Below are 17,166 nucleotides of genomic sequence, written 5' to 3'. Positions count from 1 at the left end.
CTGGAGATGGCACGCGATCACGTACAATTGAGTGGATTATCGTCAACTTCAATCCGCGAAACTCATCATGGCCGAAGTAAAGGGACCGATCGACATCTCGTCGAGCTCTAAGAAGAGCATGGACGGTTCTGGAGAGAAGCATCTCAACGCCGACGAGATGCGGCTGGCGCAGATGGGTAAGTCGCATGTCGCCTGCATTGACAGCACCCAATTCTGACCGTTCGGTCCAGGCCATACGCAGGAATTGAAGCGCCATTTCAGCACCCTTAGTCTCATCGGCCTCGCGTCAACAACAACCATCTCATGGACGGGTCTGGGCCTGGGCCTCATCACGGAGATCAATGCTGGTGGACCCGGTGCAGTTATCTACGGCTTCATTCTCGTGACACTGTTGCAATGTTTCTTGGGCGCGTCGCTGGCGGAGTTTGTGTCATCGTACCCTACTGAGGGTGGCATGTACCATTGGATTGCTGCTGTAGCCCCTAGGAGAATGACGGGCGTCTTGAGTTTCTTCACTGGATGGTTCAGTGTGCTTGGCTGTAAGTTCTGACCATCTCCTGAGACGCCATGATGTTTGCTAATCCGAGTTTTACGTTCAGGGATTTTCACGACCGCATCGACGAACTTGATCTACGCTCAAGTCCTCATGGCGTTGATTGCGCTTTACCACGAGACTCTTGAGATCCAGGCCTGGCAGACTTTCATCGTCTATCAAGGCCTGAACCTCATCACCGCCGGTATTGTCATGTTCGGCAACAAGATTATTCCTGGCCTGAACAAGTTTTCCCTCTTTTACCTACAGATTGGCTGGTTCGTGGTCATGGTTACAGTTGCTGCATGCGCGCCGACCCATCGCAACGCCGAGTTTGTGTTCAAGACCTGGATCAACAACACTGGCTGGGAGAACCAGGTGATTTGCTTCATCACGGGTTTGGTCAACCCCTTGTACAGTCTTGGCGGTCTTGATGGTGTGACGCACATCACGGAGGAGATGCCTAACGTGAGTATCACTGAAATCTTACTCAATTTGCTTGCATGCTGACGATTCCCGAAGCCTTCCCGAAATGCGCCCCTGGCCATTGCCATCACTCTTGGAATTGCGTTTGTCACGGGTATCACCTACCTGATCACCCTCATGTTCTCCGTGCAGGACTTCGATGCTCTCTCCACTACCAACACTGGTCTTCCCCTTGCAGAGCTGTTCCGCCAGGTCACTCAGGGTGCCGGTGGAGCCTTTGGCCTGACTTTCATCCTCTTCGTTGCTCTCGGCCCCTGCGTCGTCAGCTCTCAGCTGAGCACTGGCCGTGTTTTCTGGGCCTTCTCCCGTGATGGAGCGATGCCCTTCTCAAGACTGTAAGCGGACCCTCATTGTAAAGTTCTGGGCAGTTGTGCTGACTGAAGCAATAGTTGGTCAAGAGTCCACCCCAAGTGGCAAATCCCCTTAAACTCCCAACTGGCCGTGACTGCCATTGTCGCCGCCCTAGGATGCCTTTACCTTGGCTCGTCCACGGCTTTCAACTCCCTGCTGGGAACCGCGGTCACTATCAACAACATTTCGTACATGTTTCCAATCTTGACCAACTTGCTCACGAGAAGAAAGAACATGCATCGTGGAGTGTTCCACATGGGAGCTACCTGGGGACCCATCATCAACACTATCACGGTGTGCTGGCTTACTTTCGCCATCGTGTTCTTCTCGTTCCCGTATGTCATGCCTGTTGAGCCCGCCAACATGAACTACACCTGTGTTGTCGTCGGTGGCTTGACTGTTCTCGTTGGCGCATGGTGGTTCAAGGCTGGGTCGAAGTACAGCGAGAAGATGCTTCAGGCCAAGGAGGAGTAAACTACGGAACGTTAAGACGATTTTGATTGTGCACCGGAGATTTCGAGTTATTGAAACGATCTCCACGCCGTTTAATGAATTATTGGTAATTAGCAAAAGGTGGCAGAGAAGCAGAGCCCCGAGTTGCAGGCTCTTTGTAGGAGGGTGGTACTGGCAGACACATGGCATGGATCATTGTAGTTAGCTTAGACCAAAGCCAATCTTTCCAAGCGAATCAATGCGCGATATGTCGTGCACTCGTGACGCATGCAACGAGCCCCTCTCCCCACAGGTCCACACAGCACCGGCTCTACGGAAGGCATGTCACGCTGGCTAGTGACCCAGAGGGTCCCAGATCTTCGGGACACTTCCTGGCCGCATTTGCCTTTCATTCCGATCTTTGGGTTTAAGCCGCGTGGGGGCTCTAACGGGTCTTTTCGAAATGAGCTACCGGTGATGTCGGAAAGGAAATGCCGGCACCGGGAGAAATTGCCGAAGTGTCTTTGACAGTTACACTTGGTGTTGAAGGTTCAATAGCACCTGAAGTCCCCAAGAGTATCTGATACAGAAGGGTCAATCACCTAGAACTTGACTGCCCTAGACTTTGTCTCCTGCTCACCATTCTTTCCACCTCTCGATTGATACCCAAATTGTTGAATACGATTGTCAAACGACTCGAACAAATCTTAGTAAAACTACCGATACACTTACACCATGAGACTCATCATCAGACCTGACAGCAGATCTGCATCTGCTCATGTTGCTCATTACATCTTGGGTACGTCGTTTATCTTGCAAAGCTATGTGGTCGAACCGGCCTCGGACTAATGCCAAAAAGATCGTATCAGAACTTTCGACCCAACACCCGAGAAGCCTTTTGTATTGGGACTACCAACCGGAAGCAGCCCCATCCAGATCTATGAGATCCTTGTCACAGAATACAAGGCCGGTCGTATCTCGTTCGAGAATGTCATCACATTCAACATGGTAAGCCAAAACAAGCGCGTCCCCACAGGCAAGGAACAAGTTCTAAACTAGATGCAGGACGAATACGTTGGGCTTCCCCAATCCCACCCCGAATCATACCACAGCTTCATGTTCCGTCACTTCTTCTCCCATGTTGACATCAAGCCCGAAAACGTGCACATCTTGAATGGTAACGCACCAGACTTGGACGCCGAGTGTGCTGCCTACGAAGACAAGATCAAGGCTGCTGGCGGCATTGATCTGTTTCTCGGCGGGGTTGGTCCCGATGGTCACATCGCCTTCAACGAGCCAGGATCAAGTCTTGCTTCGAGAACAAGAGTGAAGACACTAGCCATGGATACGATCCGGGCCAATGCCCGGTTCTTCGGCGGAGACTTGCAGAAGGTTCCTCAGATGGCCTTGACTGTTGGCGTTCAAACTGTCATGGAGGTGTGTTCCCACTGAAACAGATCAACATAGATCGAGCCGACTAACAATGTTTCAAATAGGCCAGGGAGGTTGTCATCATCGTCAATGGTGCATCCAAGTCCATTGCTCTGCAAAAGGCAATCGAGGGCGGCGTCAACCACATGTGGACTCTGTCATGCCTACAACTGCACCCCTACTCCATGATTGTTGCAGACGAAGACGCGACATTAGAGCTTCAGGTCAAGACAGTCAAGTATTTCAAGAGCATTGAGAAGGTTGGACTCGGCAAGGGATTCGAGCAGAAGCTGCCCCTGAGACTCAGGACAGTGTCACTTGCCAGCCCCCCTCAAACGCCAGCAGACACGAAGCCGTTCTTGGACGACGATCACCTGGTTGAGTTGACACCAGACAGCATGTCTTCTCGCATCTCACCTTGGCCCGTTATTTGAAGATCTGTACAGAAAGGGGCTTGAAATTTGACGAAGAATGGGTTTTGGTACGGTAAAGGGTTATGGCAATAGATTTCATGGATTACAAATGTCACGTCGAGAAAGTATAAAGCATGGAAACTTTCTGTTATTAGATGTTCCAAAAGTGAAGGCTAGCCTCCTTGGTTTTCGTATGACCATAATTCGTAACCTGCCTGCAGACTTGCTTGGTCGAAGATGTACCAAGAGTTGTCCAGGTTCTGTATTTCCTGCTCGAACATCTCTGCATCACCCGAAGCAGGGGTGTGCAGCCCTTGAAGCTTTTCTTCAAGCCGTGTGGCTAAGATGCCTCTGAGACTTGGTTTTGGCTCGTGCATTTCTTTCAACTTCTGTAGGTGAACCCCAACGTTTTCCAGATCTGCGTCGTAACCTTTAGTTGAAGATTCAATGAATAGGCTGCAGACAACTTACCATCGGGTTCTCCCACACCACCATCTACACCCTGGAGCACGATAAGACATGCCCAAGTGATCATCACCAGGTCCCAGTTGGACCAAATAGCCGAGTCAAGAATTTGTAGCTTGACAGCCGCCCGTGCCGACACCAGAAGCTCATGTTGTTCTTTCGGTGTGGTGTTGGAAAACAAGTTGCACCCCCTCGCAGGGTGATAGATGGACAAAACCAGTAGACGGTGGAGGATGTACTGCCTGAACACGAGCTTCTTCTCATGCTCGGACTCAAATTCCCTGTCGCTGAACTCCACAAGCCAGTCATCCAGCTGACGTGCCCAATCGCGGATCACCGCCCCATCGACACCGCTGAACGAGACGATTGCATCAGGCGTTGCGCTAGGCTCGCCAGCAAAGCATGACCAGATAGTCGGTAAGCCCCGCCCAGTGAAGTGCGTCAGGCCCGTATGCATCATCCTTGACAGGCGGTACAGCTGATCTTGCATGGCGATCTTGAGCCGAGGTAGCGGCGCCTCGATGGGGATGACAGGGCACGAGAGGTGGATCGAGGCGTGCTCGAGATCCACGATCTAGCCTGAGGTTAGCAGGGATAGTGAATGCTTGCGATGATGGGAGAATCGTACCTGTAGACCAGAGAACAGACGCCGCCACTCACGGGACCTCTCGTCGACGTTAGAGGGGCAGTGTTCCAGTATCAACCGATATGCAACTGAGATCCAGAGCCCCGTTTCCTTGACTACGGCTTCCCGAAGGAGACCGGCCAGTATGATACCAAGAACGGTCTGAAAAGCCCATTCCTCCGCTGATGCGGGATCGTCTGGTGGTTGACCGATTTCGCTATCGGGGATGCAGAGTTGTGAGATAGCACTGCATAGGACGGTGAAATAGTCGGGTGCTAGCACGGCAACATCTGGCGATCCTCGTATACTTGAACAATAGAGCATCGATGCCAGCATGAGTGGCCTAGGGGATGAGAACGTCTGCTTGCTTGGCAGGAAGTGCAATCCGGGCATGCTCTCATGGAATCTACATCATATCAGCCAGACAGATCTTGCCGAAGGCAAGAAGTACTTACGAAAGCCATAACCTCTTGATCATGTGCTTCTCCCAAATATTCGAGCTGACTTTTGAAGGGCATGTCCTTCGAAGGACCGCCACAGCATTCCACAGAGCGCTGAGTGCCGCATCCCCGGGACTTTCGAGCTCAACATCGGGCAAGTTTGGCGAAGCAGGCGACTCCACCTCTTCAAGACTGCCAAGGCCAGATAATCCACAGTGTTCCTCAAGGCGCTTCAACCTCAAGAGCACAGATTTATTGAAAGAAGAACTTTGCTCATTACTGTGGAGAATTGAAGCCAATGACAGACTTTCACGATGGGACGCGGACTAAGCAAATGTCGCGTCAGAAATGATCACGAAGGACCAGGAACGAGAACACATACGTTGGCTCTGGGTACAAACACGCATGGGACACCGGCGCGTAAACATCTTCGACACGTCGACCCGTTGTCCAGTCTGCACTTCATCTTCTGTCTTCTGCAATTGACTGCGCAGGCAGTGGTCAGCCTCCACAGCCACGCATGAGACGCACACCTGTGGGCTTACCGCATGCCTTCCGGGCCTTGGACGGGCCCGCATCGTCAGGCCCATCCACCGAAGCTCCGTCTCTCGCATGTTGCAGAGACATGGTTAACAAGTGACAAGCTTTTCGGAACGTTTCTCAAAGGAGATCCACTTTGCGTGCTCAAAGCTTCCGGTGTTTGCAGAGTGCTCTGCCCGGTTGCAATCAACTGTTGTGCTGTTTTCAGCGGAGGACCGGTGAAACAGGTGATGTGGGATCGGGGGGTGAGACTCTGGTTCGCCGGTTGAGCCGGGGTGGCCGGACTTTATGAAGAAGCTGGACGCTAGCGATGTTCAGCGAGCCTGGACTGGGCCCCAGATAGGCGGCATAGTTGTCATTGGAGGGAAGTGAGGGGGAAATTTGACCGACCCACCGGTTCCACCCGGTCCGGGTTTGCCGGGTCGTGATCCTTGAGCCACCCGACGGCCAAGTTGAACAAGAGGCTTTGGGCGGGAAAGACGGGATTCTGAATCTGCATCTGAGTTACTGATTATCTGGCGAGTACGCCATTTTTGGGCGTTTCTAGTTACATACTTGATCGGGTAGTCTGCTGAATGTTGGGATGTGGTACCCATGAACCTGGCTTCTGTCCCGACACACTCGTTATCGAAGATCTTTTGGTGGGTGCTGGTGCTCCAATGTCTTCCAACAGCCTCAAGGAGGCCCGGAGATCCGATTTGATATCTGAGGCTCAAAAAATCGCCAAAGAATTCGAGTTCCCTGCGGAAAATGTTCGCCGTGCAACTACCCACTTCTTGAAGCAGCTTAGTAAGTCCATCAATATCAACCACCCACGGCCAGGACTGGTCATTACTCGAGCAACACCAACTCACACGAAACAGATGAAGGCCTTCAGAAGGACGGCACATCAATGTGCCAGATTCCATCATATGTCACCAAACTACCAAATGGCTCTGAAAAGGGCGTCTGCTTGGCCATCGACTTGGGAGGGACCAACTTGAGAGTATGTTCGGTTGAGTTGCATGGAGACTCAACTTACTCTCTCACCCAGTCAAAGGTGACTATCCCGCGTCATCTCATGCTGGCGCCAACATATAAGGATCTGTTCAGATTCATAGCGCTGCAAACTAAAGCTTTTATGGAGAAGTATCATGTATCGGACCTCGAGAGTTGGGAAACTCTCGTGAAGGACGGTGGCCTCACGGATGAGCTGAGACGCTCGCATTCCAAGAGTTTGGGGTTTACTTTCAGCTTCACCTTCGACCAGCACGCACTTAATAAAGGCGAGTTGCTGTACTGGACAAAGTCTTTCGACATACCTGATGCTGTTGGGCGGGATCCCTGTGCCATGCTCCAAGAAGCACTCGACGAGCAAGAACTGCCATTGCTGGTAACTGCGCTTGCAAACGACACTGTCGGAACATTGGCAGCGCGTGCTTACACCTCTCCGGGGAGATCAAGTACCGTTGTCGGCGCCATCTTTGGAACGGGCACAAATGGCGCATACATGGAACGCCTCTCTCGGATTACGAAGCTCCATTCTCGCCAAGGAACCTCGAAGTACGAGCCTGACGCAATGATGGCTCTGAATACGGAGTGGGGTGGATTCGACAACAAGCTGGAAGTGCTGCCGACAACGAGATTCGACCGAGAGCTTGACCAAGAATCAGTCAACCCAGACGATCAACATTTCGAGAAACGCATCTCGGGCATGTATCTCGGCGAGCTGCTGAGGCGGATACTGGTCCACCTTCTCAGTTCACATAAAGATGCCTTCGACATGGAAGTACCGCCTGAATCCGCTGTTCATATTGCCGACAGTATCGACAGCTCGTTGCTATCTTCAGTTGTAAAGGACTCAACCGAAAACTTGGAGAATGCACGTGAACAGATCTCGGCAATCCTTTGCGCCACAAATGTATCGAAGTCAGATGCACGAGCTATCAGTATCCTCTCCGAGGCAATTGGACTTCGCGCCGCGAGACTGTCATCGGTTGCCATCGCGGGTATTGCGCTGCAGTCCGGAAGGCTCGTCTCGAAGGCGACTGTCAAATCAACTACAGCACCGTGGGGCATGGGCATTCATATTCTGGCCCCTTTGTTTTACGGCATGAGAAGTGCTTGGAAGATGCTGGCCAAGTGGTTGCGCATCAAAGTCCACATCAAGTTTCCAGCCAAAGGTTCATCACCGACGTTCCGGGAGTCAGAGCATGGAGCAGGTGCGGTCTCACACGGTGCGGAAGAAGGTGTCATTGACATTGGCGTCGATGGTTCTCTAATCGAGCATTTCCCAAACTTCGAGGAAAACATCAGAAAAGCTCTGCGGGAAGTACCTGAGATCGGCGGTGAAGGCGAGAAGCGTATCAAGATCGGCATGGCAAGAGATGGCAGTGGTGTTGGCGCTGCATTAATCGCATGGGCGGCAAGGACATGATCATTTGGGGACTCGGCGAATAAAAATAACTAATCAATTGTCGGTGCCAGGTAGTAGAAACATTCACCTGAAATCGCGCCACTTCCACGGCTAACATTCTGAGAGATGATTCACTGCTTCACGCAGTTGCCAAACCTTGACTATTTAAATCAGTGAAACGTGAACATGATCCATTCCCCAAAACTTTTACCCTCAATATTTCGCATTGCAACACAAGAAAAAGGCAACATCAATGCCAATAAGACCACCATCGACTGTTACATAACTTATGAAATTGACCAGTCATGCGTTTCCGATCCTGGGCGTCTGTTGTGGTCATCTCGACATTCGCACACCCCTCTTCGGCGCACATGATGATGTCTGATCCACCACCCTTGAAAGCCAAGATCAACCCAAACACCGCCGAAGGAAATGTCGAGTACAGCTACACAAACCCTCTATCATCGAGCGGATCCGACTACCCTTGTAAAGGCCACTTGAGCGTGCTGGGCACCTCAGAAGCAGATCCCGTCGCTACCTGGAACGCTGGCGAGGATCACACGATCACTCTTTCAGGCCATACCACCCACAACGGCGGTTCATGCCAGGTTTCTATGTCTTTGGATGGCGGCAACACCTTCAAAGTCCTTCGAAGCGTCATTGGTGGCTGCCCTGCCGGGGATGGCTACCAGATTTCATTCACTCTGCCTGACGATACTCCCTCATCCGATCAAGCCATCCTGGCCTGGTCATGGTTCAACAATCTGGGCAACAGAGAGATGTACATGAATTGTGCTGTCATCAAAATTGGGAACGGCGGAAGCGGCAACAACTTTCGAGCCCAACCAGACATCTTTCGCGCCAATGTTGGCAACGGATGCAGAACCGTCGACAACGCAGACGTTATGATCCCAAATCCCGGATCCAATGTCGAGCTGGTCAGCTCCAACGCAGTTCCACCAACGGGTGATTGCGAATCTGGTCCTGGTGCTCAAGAACCGGGCGGATCTGACTCCAACTCTGGCTCTGGCTCAAGCTCAGGGTGTGGTTCTGGGCAGGTTTCTGGGGTTGGTGAAGATGGGAATGGTGAGGACGGGAAGCTGTACAAACCTGGCAACGATTGGCCACAGGGGTTCAATTGCAACAACGGGAGGACAGTTGCAGTGGGCCCTCGGCAAGCATTTCTCTTATTTGGGGGTCTGATGGTCGCCCTTGGCCTGCATGCAGCGCTACGACTGTTAGGGGGCTAGCTTCATGTGAGAGCAAAAAGGGTCTCTGAATTGCTGGTGAAAATGCAGCTTCCATAGTAACAGAAACGCATTAGTGAACATCATTCTGTGAGTTTCACCACTTATTCTTCACTCTTGTTGGTTGGTCTTTGCCGCAATGCGATGTTTATGATGAGAGAATGAGAGTCAGTGTTACCAACGGCTGACATCATCATGCACCAGTCTCATGTTTTTGGTCTTTACGGGGCAAGCTCCGACGCCGCAAACCAATACTCTTCCAACAGTCACGTGGCTCCGTGCCATTCGCCCAGGCTGCGCACTCATTTCCTCGCGCCATGACAGTGTCTACAGAATATACTTCAAGCCCAGCAACAGTTGCTTTGGCGGCATGAATGAACAACAACGTAAGCAACCGTTGAAGAACATGCAGCCGTTGCGCCCGCTGCTGCCGGCGCAAGATAGTGCTGCCGAACCAGCAAAATTCGATAATCTCCCGAGGAAAAGACCTCGGCCGGTGCAAGCTGCCTGCAACGCATGCCGTAAGCGCAAGTCAAGGGTACGTTGTCTCTGAGCTACACAACCTGGGAAGTGCCTCGGAATGCTCATATAACCTGCAGTGTACTGGAGAGAGGCCCACGTGCAGTGTATGTCTTTACCGGCGCAGCTCCTGCGAATACACCACGCGACCTGGTGAATCTCGACAGCAGGCCACTAGTCGGAAACACAATGAAGTGCAAGGCCGAGCTACGATCCACGAGCAAGTCTTAGCACTATTGAAAAACTTACCGGAAGAGGCTGCCCAGGATGTGTTCCAGAGGATCAGATCCGGGGCCGATGCCGCGACTATTGTGAACCATGTCGAGGCTGGAGATCTGTTGCTTCAGATGGCTGTCGCACCCGAAACGCGGCTACGATATAACTTCCCCTACCGTTCCGAAATGCCTGAGATTTATGTCCAAAACAATCCTTATTTGAATTCGTTCATCTACGAAGCGGCATCGCTGTATCCTGCGCATGGGCAAGGGAGGCCTTCGCATGCCACCGCTGGCGGGTCGCAGGAACTCCAAAGTGTCTATACCAAACCGTTTCACGCAGCACGAGTTGTCGAGCCCCGATTATCCGACGCCAAGATATCATGGTGGACTAACGTATGCGATGACGATTCACTCATGCGAGACCTCCTCAGGGCCTTGTTCAGGTGCGAATATCAATTTTCTGCGGCGTTTCAGAAAGACCTGTTCCTCGAAGACTTGGTCGCACAAAAGCAAGACTTTTGCTCTTCACTACTTGTCAACATAACCCTTGCGTATGCCTGTGTATGTTGATTACGCCCTCCACTCGCAGCCGACGCAACTGACTAGGCATAGGTCTGCTATCAACAGTTTTCGAACCGCGTCGAGTATTGGAACCCCAATACGCTTGGGTACCGCTTTCTTGCAGAAGCCAAGCGTCTCTGGGAACTGCAGGCCTCTGAGCCACGGTTGACTACTATACAAGCTGGCATCCTTTTCAGCGTTTTCCACAATCTATGTGGTCTAGATGAGCTTGGTCAGCCGTACAGGATTCACAGCGTGACTTTGGCACGCAGGCTGCGTCTCTTCTCTAAAAGCTCGTGTGGAAATAATGACTCGAAACGAAAGGGTTGGGCGTACACCGCTTGGGCTCTTTACAACTGGGAAACGTAAGTACACTAACCCAAGATTTTGTGATAGTCTCTAAACGTTACAGGCTGGTTTCATTCTCCTTCATGATACCGCCTTTGGTCAAAGAGCCTCCGGACTGGCCATTGCCCGACCCGACAAGAGAGGGCGGGTGGTATGGCGAGATCTGGCTCCAATACCCATTGGTTCCAGGCCTTCAACCAACTCACTTTGGTCACATCTTTCGAACGAGGGCCAAGTTTAGAGTCATCATGAATGAGTACTGCGACGCAGCATTTTCTCCAAATGGAGTCATTAGTCTCGATAAAGCCAATAGGCTTCATGAGAAATTGAGAAGGTGGTATAGTGACTTGCCAGAGCCACTTAAGCCCAAGACGATCGCACTTCCAGGTCACTTTCAACTGCAGTAAGTGCCCAACCCGGAGGCAACGCTACTTCTCTGCCACCTCTCGTGATCTATGGACAGAAAAGTGGATATTTTAATAATTGTTCATCGCAGCATATACTACTACCATTTGCTACTTATGATCTACGAACCCTTACTTGCCGCCAGCAAAGGTCGCGACGCGACCTTGCAAAAGGTCGTTGCCGACGCGAAGAAATATCTCCAAACCCTGATCCGCCTCTACTATCTCCGGCACGGCTATGAAGCTATGGACCTATTTCTCGTGATACCCCTCATGCTCACCGGATACGACTGCATCAATGCGATATCGGAAGAGAAGTCTGAACATCAGATCGAAATCCTGCGGTCTACACTTATTCTAGTTGCAAAAGGGTTGCAGAACCAGCGCCGGAATCACTACTTGGCTGAAGCACTGTTTCGAGTTATCAGAGGGCGGATGCGCCCGCAAGAGGTGGCCCTTTTGAGAAGTTCGATGACTTTTGACGACGACCAGGAGATGGAGAAACACGACATGGTGCAGGCGGTGCGCAGTCACTGGCCAGTCAGCATTGTCAAAAAGCAGGAGGAAGTGGATGATCACATTCTGACACATCTTGTTGAGAGTTACGGGTCGTTAAACTTGGAGGAGACAGCACGGTGATGAACTCCGGGCGTGGCTCGCGTTGCAAGTATTCGTTCCAGTTTGATAGTGTGAATAGTTTTACTGTATCCCAACTCTCTCCGGAGTTGAAGACGCACAGATTGTGTTAGAACAGCTGAGCCAATATTTAACTAAGATGACGGAAGACCGCAGACCACTCACTACCTATGTTAAGGTCCTCCCTATTTCTGTTCATATTTAAGTTGCCTATGCGTCGGAGGGTCGGGCAGTAGCATCAGAATCTCAAAAACAGCTTCAGAATCAAAAGCAGCAATTGCAAAATCGCACCTTGACTGAATGCCTAAACAAAACGTTAAAAAATGAGGTCGAGCCCGGGTTCGAACCGGGGTTGCCGGAAATTTTGATACGATCAAAATCCGGAGTGATAACCACTACACTACACAACCGAGTGATTCATGCCCCAACAAGCGCTAAGCATATCCATGTATGCTCACTGCCGAGCCCCACACGACCACGTCATGAGTCATCGTTCCATTCCCCTCTGCACACCAAATCTGTGTCTGGCTTTTTGTTTCCCATGTTGAAGAAAACCCCCTTTACTATTTTCGTCTTTATTGGCCATCGTCCGCTTTCTATGGGTTCCCGGACGATGCGCGGTACATCACGGGCGTGAGAGCCCACCAGCTCGGTTTTCGTAACCCATATCTCTGAGCCCAATGGGCTTTTGGCTCATCATTTCCCGGGAGATGTCCCGCCTAAAATTACAGCGGTTCCCCGTCAGCTCGTCCAAATTTGGCGCTGGTGTTGTAACCCCCACTGTTGCGGTCGCCTCTGATCACTGAAGGATGAACAAGCTTCTCCGCAAACTTCCCCGCGATTTGATGTCTCCCTTTCTCGGCGTTGATGCCGATCCTACACACCACGACTGCTGAAATTGGCGTCACGCATTTCTTTCGGCCCGCTACCTATCCCGGCTCCGATCATGGCTTCAACTGGCCGCGTTGATCCGAGCAAGTGTCTTGAAGGCCTGTTCGGCACCTTTTGGCCGGTTAATAAAGTGATATGTCACGCTCCGGCTTGTCTCTCAAGCTTTCCCTCTGATTTTCCACCATTCACGGCTTGATCCTCTTGCCATTGTTGCATTGCTACGACTGGGATGAAGGTAACTGCTCAGATAATACTGTATTGTTACGTGCCCTCAATGCTGACACGGTGAAACCAAAGTTGACATCTCTCCTCACCTTGTCTCTGGCAGGTCTCCTGACCCCGCCATGCGTCGCAACAGTGGCCGACATACCAGGAGCATTCGGGCCAGTCTACCCGCTCACTCCGTCACCCGCAGGTGACATCTCCAAGTTTCTCAAGAGCCGCCCCAGCGACTTTGTGCACCCCGGCATCTGGCATACCCATGGAGACCTCGAACGTATCCGGAATGGTGTACTTGAGGGCAAAGACCCATGGAAGTCCACCTTTTATGTATTCAGCAACGACAGCTACAGCCAGGCCTCCTACCAGATGAAAGGACCCAAGGCGGTGCTCTCACGTGGAAGCGTAAGCAATCACACCAGCTTCACTTCTGACTCTCGTGCGGCATGGCAGAATGCGCTGATGTGGTACATCACCCGCGACGAGGCGCACTGGAACCGGAGCACCACGATCCTAGACAGCTGGGGCTCTACGCTTGTCGATATTATTGGTACGGATCGATCTCTGCTGATCGGTTTAGAGGGCGACCTGTTCGTGAATGCGGCGGAGATTATGCGTTGGGAAGGCAACTGGACTGAGGCCGGGGCTAAGTGGCAAGGCGGCTCGGGGTTCAGCATCCAGTTGTACTGGCTCTTCTCGCGGCAATCTGTCGCTATTGGGCAGGCTAACTATGGGATGGCGAGTATCAAGGCTCTGCTGAGCTTCGCAGTGTACCTGGACGACGTTACGCTCTACAACTATGCCATCAATGAGTACCTGAACAACCCTTGCGCGGGCTTGTACTCCATGTTCGACCAGAAGACCGGACAATCATCCGAGTCCGGTCGTGACCAGAGTACGTGCCCCAGACATCTTGGTGAGGACGATTTGAACGACTGACGTGTCCTAGGCCACACCATGACAGGCATTGGTTGGGCCGCCACGGCTGCCCGAGTTGCGCAAAGTCAGGGGTCAGACTTTTACAGTCAAGGTGACAACCTGATCCTCAAAGGAGCCGAGTACACGGCAAAGTTCAATTTGAATGAGACGGTGGAGTATGACCCAAAGTGGTTCCGCTGCGAGGCGGTCCTCGTTGGCGGGCCTTGGGCTGCCATCTCGCAGGAGAAGCGGGGTGTCACAGCGGATAACCCAATGTGGGACATTGTCTATTACCAGTACGTGGTGAAGAGAGCACTAAAGGCTCCGTGGACGACGAAGGCGAAACAGACTGTAGGGCCTGAGGGGCCGTTGAGTCGAGTTGATCATCCGAGCTGGGGCGGCTTGATCTGGGCTTACTGAAAAAGATTCAAGATGTACATATGCCATTAGAATTGAGTAGTTGCTGGCGATTTGTCTGAGAAGAACATGCTTCTTCCTCCGTTCGTATCTCATGGAGCTTATAACTTCATCACAATAGTGATTATGGGTTTCTGGTTGGAAAGTCACACATGAGAATTCCACTCCTTATCATCACACGGCTTATTCCCAGCAGACCTTTTAGTCTTTGCTGAAGACAGCACTGTCCCGTTGTATCAAACATCCTTGCAAGGCTTGTTGATTGAATATGTACGAATGGGAACAGGCGTGCACTCCTGATAACCCAACTATGAGACGTGGAATAAGGTAAAGAAAGTGATGTAAATGAGTGAAAAGAAAATAAGCCGTCCACAGCCAACTCATGTGCCACAAGAACAACGTTCACGGTTCACCCCTACTCGCGTCTGTAGAGGAGAGTTCCGAATCCAAGTTGATCATAGCCACCACTGTTCGGGCCATAGTCACCACCGCCACCCTCAGCACCACCGGCATCCTCGTTGACGTGGTCGCGCATCTGTCCGCTCCACGAGGCGTTCAAACCTTTGATAGAGTCGTAATGGGCATAAATGAGTTCCCAGATGGGTCGAAGACCGCCGCGGCCGGCTTCACTGATGACCGTAGCCGTCCCGTGGCTGTTTGTGAAATTTGCGAAGGGGACATCGTATCCGAGGTTGTACTTCGCCACATATTCCGCACTAATTTCGTGTTAGCAAGTGTCCACTACGATCCCAACGTCAAGACTTACCCTGCCAGAATTCTGTTGTCGAGATATCCGAATAAGTCATCTCCCTGGTTGTACGACTGCTGGGCAAAGACGCCAAGGAACGCGAAGTCGAGCAGAGCGTGTCCCTGGTCTCTACCGGCTTCCTGTCCCTGACCCAAGGGCTTCTTCGAGCCAGCTTCCTCGTGAATCTTCCAGATAGCATTCTCGATCTGGCCGTTGCCAGCCCCGTTCTTGAAGTAGTCGACCGCCTCGTTGTACATGGTGACATTGTCCGAGAGGATTCCGATGGCCTGCATGGTACACATGTTGGCCAAGTCCCAGTTCGCCCAGTAGTGATCGATCGCAGCGCCGTTGTGTCTGACAAAGAAGTCGTGGTTCATCGGGTAGAACACGTTGGTCAACATGCTGGACAGAGCATCCAAGCCCTTCCATCCGCTCCAGTCGCGGAGAAGCTCACCCGCGTTGGCAAGTTGGTAGCCGTAGATGCCACTCGCGAGGAATTTGTCCGAGGAGCCCCAGATGCGGAGCAAAGTGCTGCTCCAGGCGTCAAGGATACGACCAGCAGCCTCCGCGTGAGTCTCGTTGCCGCTGATCTTCCAGTGGACGGCATTGGCGTAAGCGGCGGCCGCATCGCGGAAGAGAAGAGAATAGTTCTCCGTGCAGTCGCTGCCGGAGCCGCGGCAGAGCGTCTCCACCGGTCGAGGGGTGTAATCGGCGACGGCGCGGACGGCGAGCTTGTCCCAGCCGGTTGTCCATGGCGCGCGGTTGGCCTTCAGGAAGCCGTTGATGCGTTCAAAGTCTTTAGCGGTGTGAAGGAGACCCGGGTGGGCGAAGGCTTTCTGAGCATTAATATCGCGAGTGACACATGCACTCGCCAGCGAGGCCAGGGCGAGGGCCCAAGAAAGTAAAATGAAGTGAATGTTGAACCTCATCTTGCCGGATGACAGGGGTAAACTGTGGGGCTCAACGACCTGAACGACTTGTGGTGTTGAAGTCGCTGATTACCAAAAGGGAAGACGAAGAAAGACCTTTATCTATCCTCAGTCCCTTTTGGGCGTTGAATTCTATGCGGTTTCTCGAAAAATGAGAAATGACGGAGATGTCGTAAACGCCCCGCCCGGGACTTTTCCCGCCCTGTTCGGTCGGCAGACAATTTCCATGGTGAAGCAAAGTACCGGATGGTTTTCGCATCTCAGTTGAAGAAAACCATGGGAATTTTGATTGTTTCCCTACTAGGCCGTGAAAGTCTATCGCATCCGAGATTTAAGGGGTGTGTCAGCTGAAGGCAAGGTTTAGGAGGTGGGCCGGGGTAGGTCCCACTGCCGATCCCGTTCGGCCCTCCTGAACTTCATTTAACACCGGAGCCGGCCCCGGGCAATGGCCCGGTGTGTGGAAAGCTTGACTGTTCGTGAGTGATTGTTTTCTGGTGCTTTCCGAAGAAAACACGACTTCACGCCCAAGGAAATGAGATCGCTGTCCTCGACGAATAGAAAATGATCGTCAGTTCTAGCTAACAACGTGTTGTTCATGAAGGTGTGGCTCTGTACAGGAGTTCTCAGGTCGCAATATTTTGAATAAGTTGACGATGACACGAAATGCCCATGGAACTTCAACACAGTTCACCGACGGAACGTTGGTTTTGTTCACGCCATGTTGTCGTCCTTTACTTACGTACGATCATCCCATCTTCTTTTTCTCATTTTAGCTAAAGGAAAACACGAGGTCAGATACTAAGTGACCTCCCTATCCACGGATACCAATTTGTGTGTGACTGCTCTGCTGAATGCTCTGTTGCACCCAATCAATTCAGCCACAAGATGATTTCATTCTAAGCAAATGCCTCCGAATGATATCGCCGCGATGTTTGGATTGGCGGTAGTAACTATCATCCCACGATACACAGGCTGGTTAGCGCATATTGAGTATAACAGTC

At 51.9% G+C, this 17,166-nt stretch overlaps 7 protein-coding genes across 7 annotated transcripts; 5 read left to right on the top strand and 2 right to left on the bottom strand.

Moving 5' to 3' along the window:
• Positions 1-67: 67 nt before the first annotated feature.
• CGGC5_v002888 (Choline transport protein) lies at positions 68-1,843 on the top strand (the record flags this gene model as incomplete). The annotated part of the gene is made up of 5 exons (XM_032031790.1): positions 68-176; positions 231-539; positions 600-1,000; positions 1,055-1,353; positions 1,408-1,843. The coding sequence occupies 5 exons, from the start codon at positions 68-70 to the stop codon at positions 1,841-1,843; spliced, it is 1,554 nt and encodes a 517-aa protein (XP_031889047.1).
• A 693-nt stretch (positions 1,844-2,536) lies between these two features.
• GNPDA1-1 (Glucosamine-6-phosphate isomerase 1) lies at positions 2,537-3,666 on the top strand (the record flags this gene model as incomplete). Its single annotated transcript, XM_032031789.1, has 4 exons — positions 2,537-2,600; positions 2,661-2,809; positions 2,867-3,238; positions 3,298-3,666. The coding sequence occupies 4 exons, from the start codon at positions 2,537-2,539 to the stop codon at positions 3,664-3,666; spliced, it is 954 nt and encodes a 317-aa protein (XP_031889048.1).
• A 152-nt stretch (positions 3,667-3,818) lies between these two features.
• Positions 3,819-5,802, bottom strand: CGGC5_v002886 (uncharacterized protein; the record flags this gene model as incomplete). Its single annotated transcript, XM_032031788.1, has 6 exons — positions 3,819-4,063; positions 4,117-4,684; positions 4,739-5,141; positions 5,191-5,501; positions 5,558-5,661; positions 5,721-5,802. 6 exons carry the CDS (start codon positions 5,800-5,802, stop codon positions 3,819-3,821), a joined length of 1,713 nt encoding a protein of 570 aa, XP_031889049.1.
• Positions 5,803-6,374: 572 nt separating this feature from the next.
• Positions 6,375-8,131, top strand: glkA-1 (Glucokinase; the record flags this gene model as incomplete). The annotated part of the gene is made up of 4 exons (XM_066151046.1): positions 6,375-6,504; positions 6,579-6,700; positions 6,749-6,754; positions 6,845-8,131. 4 exons carry the CDS (start codon positions 6,375-6,377, stop codon positions 8,129-8,131), a joined length of 1,545 nt encoding a protein of 514 aa, XP_066009554.1.
• Positions 8,132-8,415: 284 nt separating this feature from the next.
• Positions 8,416-12,046, top strand: nirA-2 (Nitrogen assimilation transcription factor nirA; the record flags this gene model as incomplete). The annotated part of the gene is made up of 6 exons (XM_066151045.1): positions 8,416-9,196; positions 9,624-9,895; positions 9,957-10,655; positions 10,707-11,020; positions 11,068-11,406; positions 11,500-12,046. 6 exons carry the CDS (start codon positions 8,416-8,418, stop codon positions 12,044-12,046), a joined length of 2,952 nt encoding a protein of 983 aa, XP_066009555.1.
• Positions 12,047-13,163: 1,117 nt separating this feature from the next.
• CGGC5_v002883 (uncharacterized protein) lies at positions 13,164-14,491 on the top strand (the record flags this gene model as incomplete). Its single annotated transcript, XM_032031785.1, has 3 exons — positions 13,164-13,169; positions 13,232-14,048; positions 14,103-14,491. The coding sequence occupies 3 exons, from the start codon at positions 13,164-13,166 to the stop codon at positions 14,489-14,491; spliced, it is 1,212 nt and encodes a 403-aa protein (XP_031889052.1).
• A 412-nt stretch (positions 14,492-14,903) lies between these two features.
• Positions 14,904-16,165, bottom strand: CGGC5_v002882 (uncharacterized protein; the record flags this gene model as incomplete). Its single annotated transcript, XM_032031784.1, has 2 exons — positions 14,904-15,204; positions 15,255-16,165. The coding sequence occupies 2 exons, from the start codon at positions 16,163-16,165 to the stop codon at positions 14,904-14,906; spliced, it is 1,212 nt and encodes a 403-aa protein (XP_031889053.1).
• Between the last annotated feature and the right edge of the window lie 1,001 nt (positions 16,166-17,166).

This window comes from Colletotrichum fructicola, assembly GCF_000319635.2.
Source record: "Colletotrichum fructicola Nara gc5 chromosome Unknown KSG_Nara_v1_contig02, whole genome shotgun sequence".
NCBI lineage: Eukaryota > Fungi > Ascomycota > Sordariomycetes > Glomerellales > Glomerellaceae > Colletotrichum > Colletotrichum fructicola.
The sequence above is the reverse complement of the archived record's forward strand: the minus strand, read 5'-3'. Positions and strand labels throughout refer to the sequence as shown.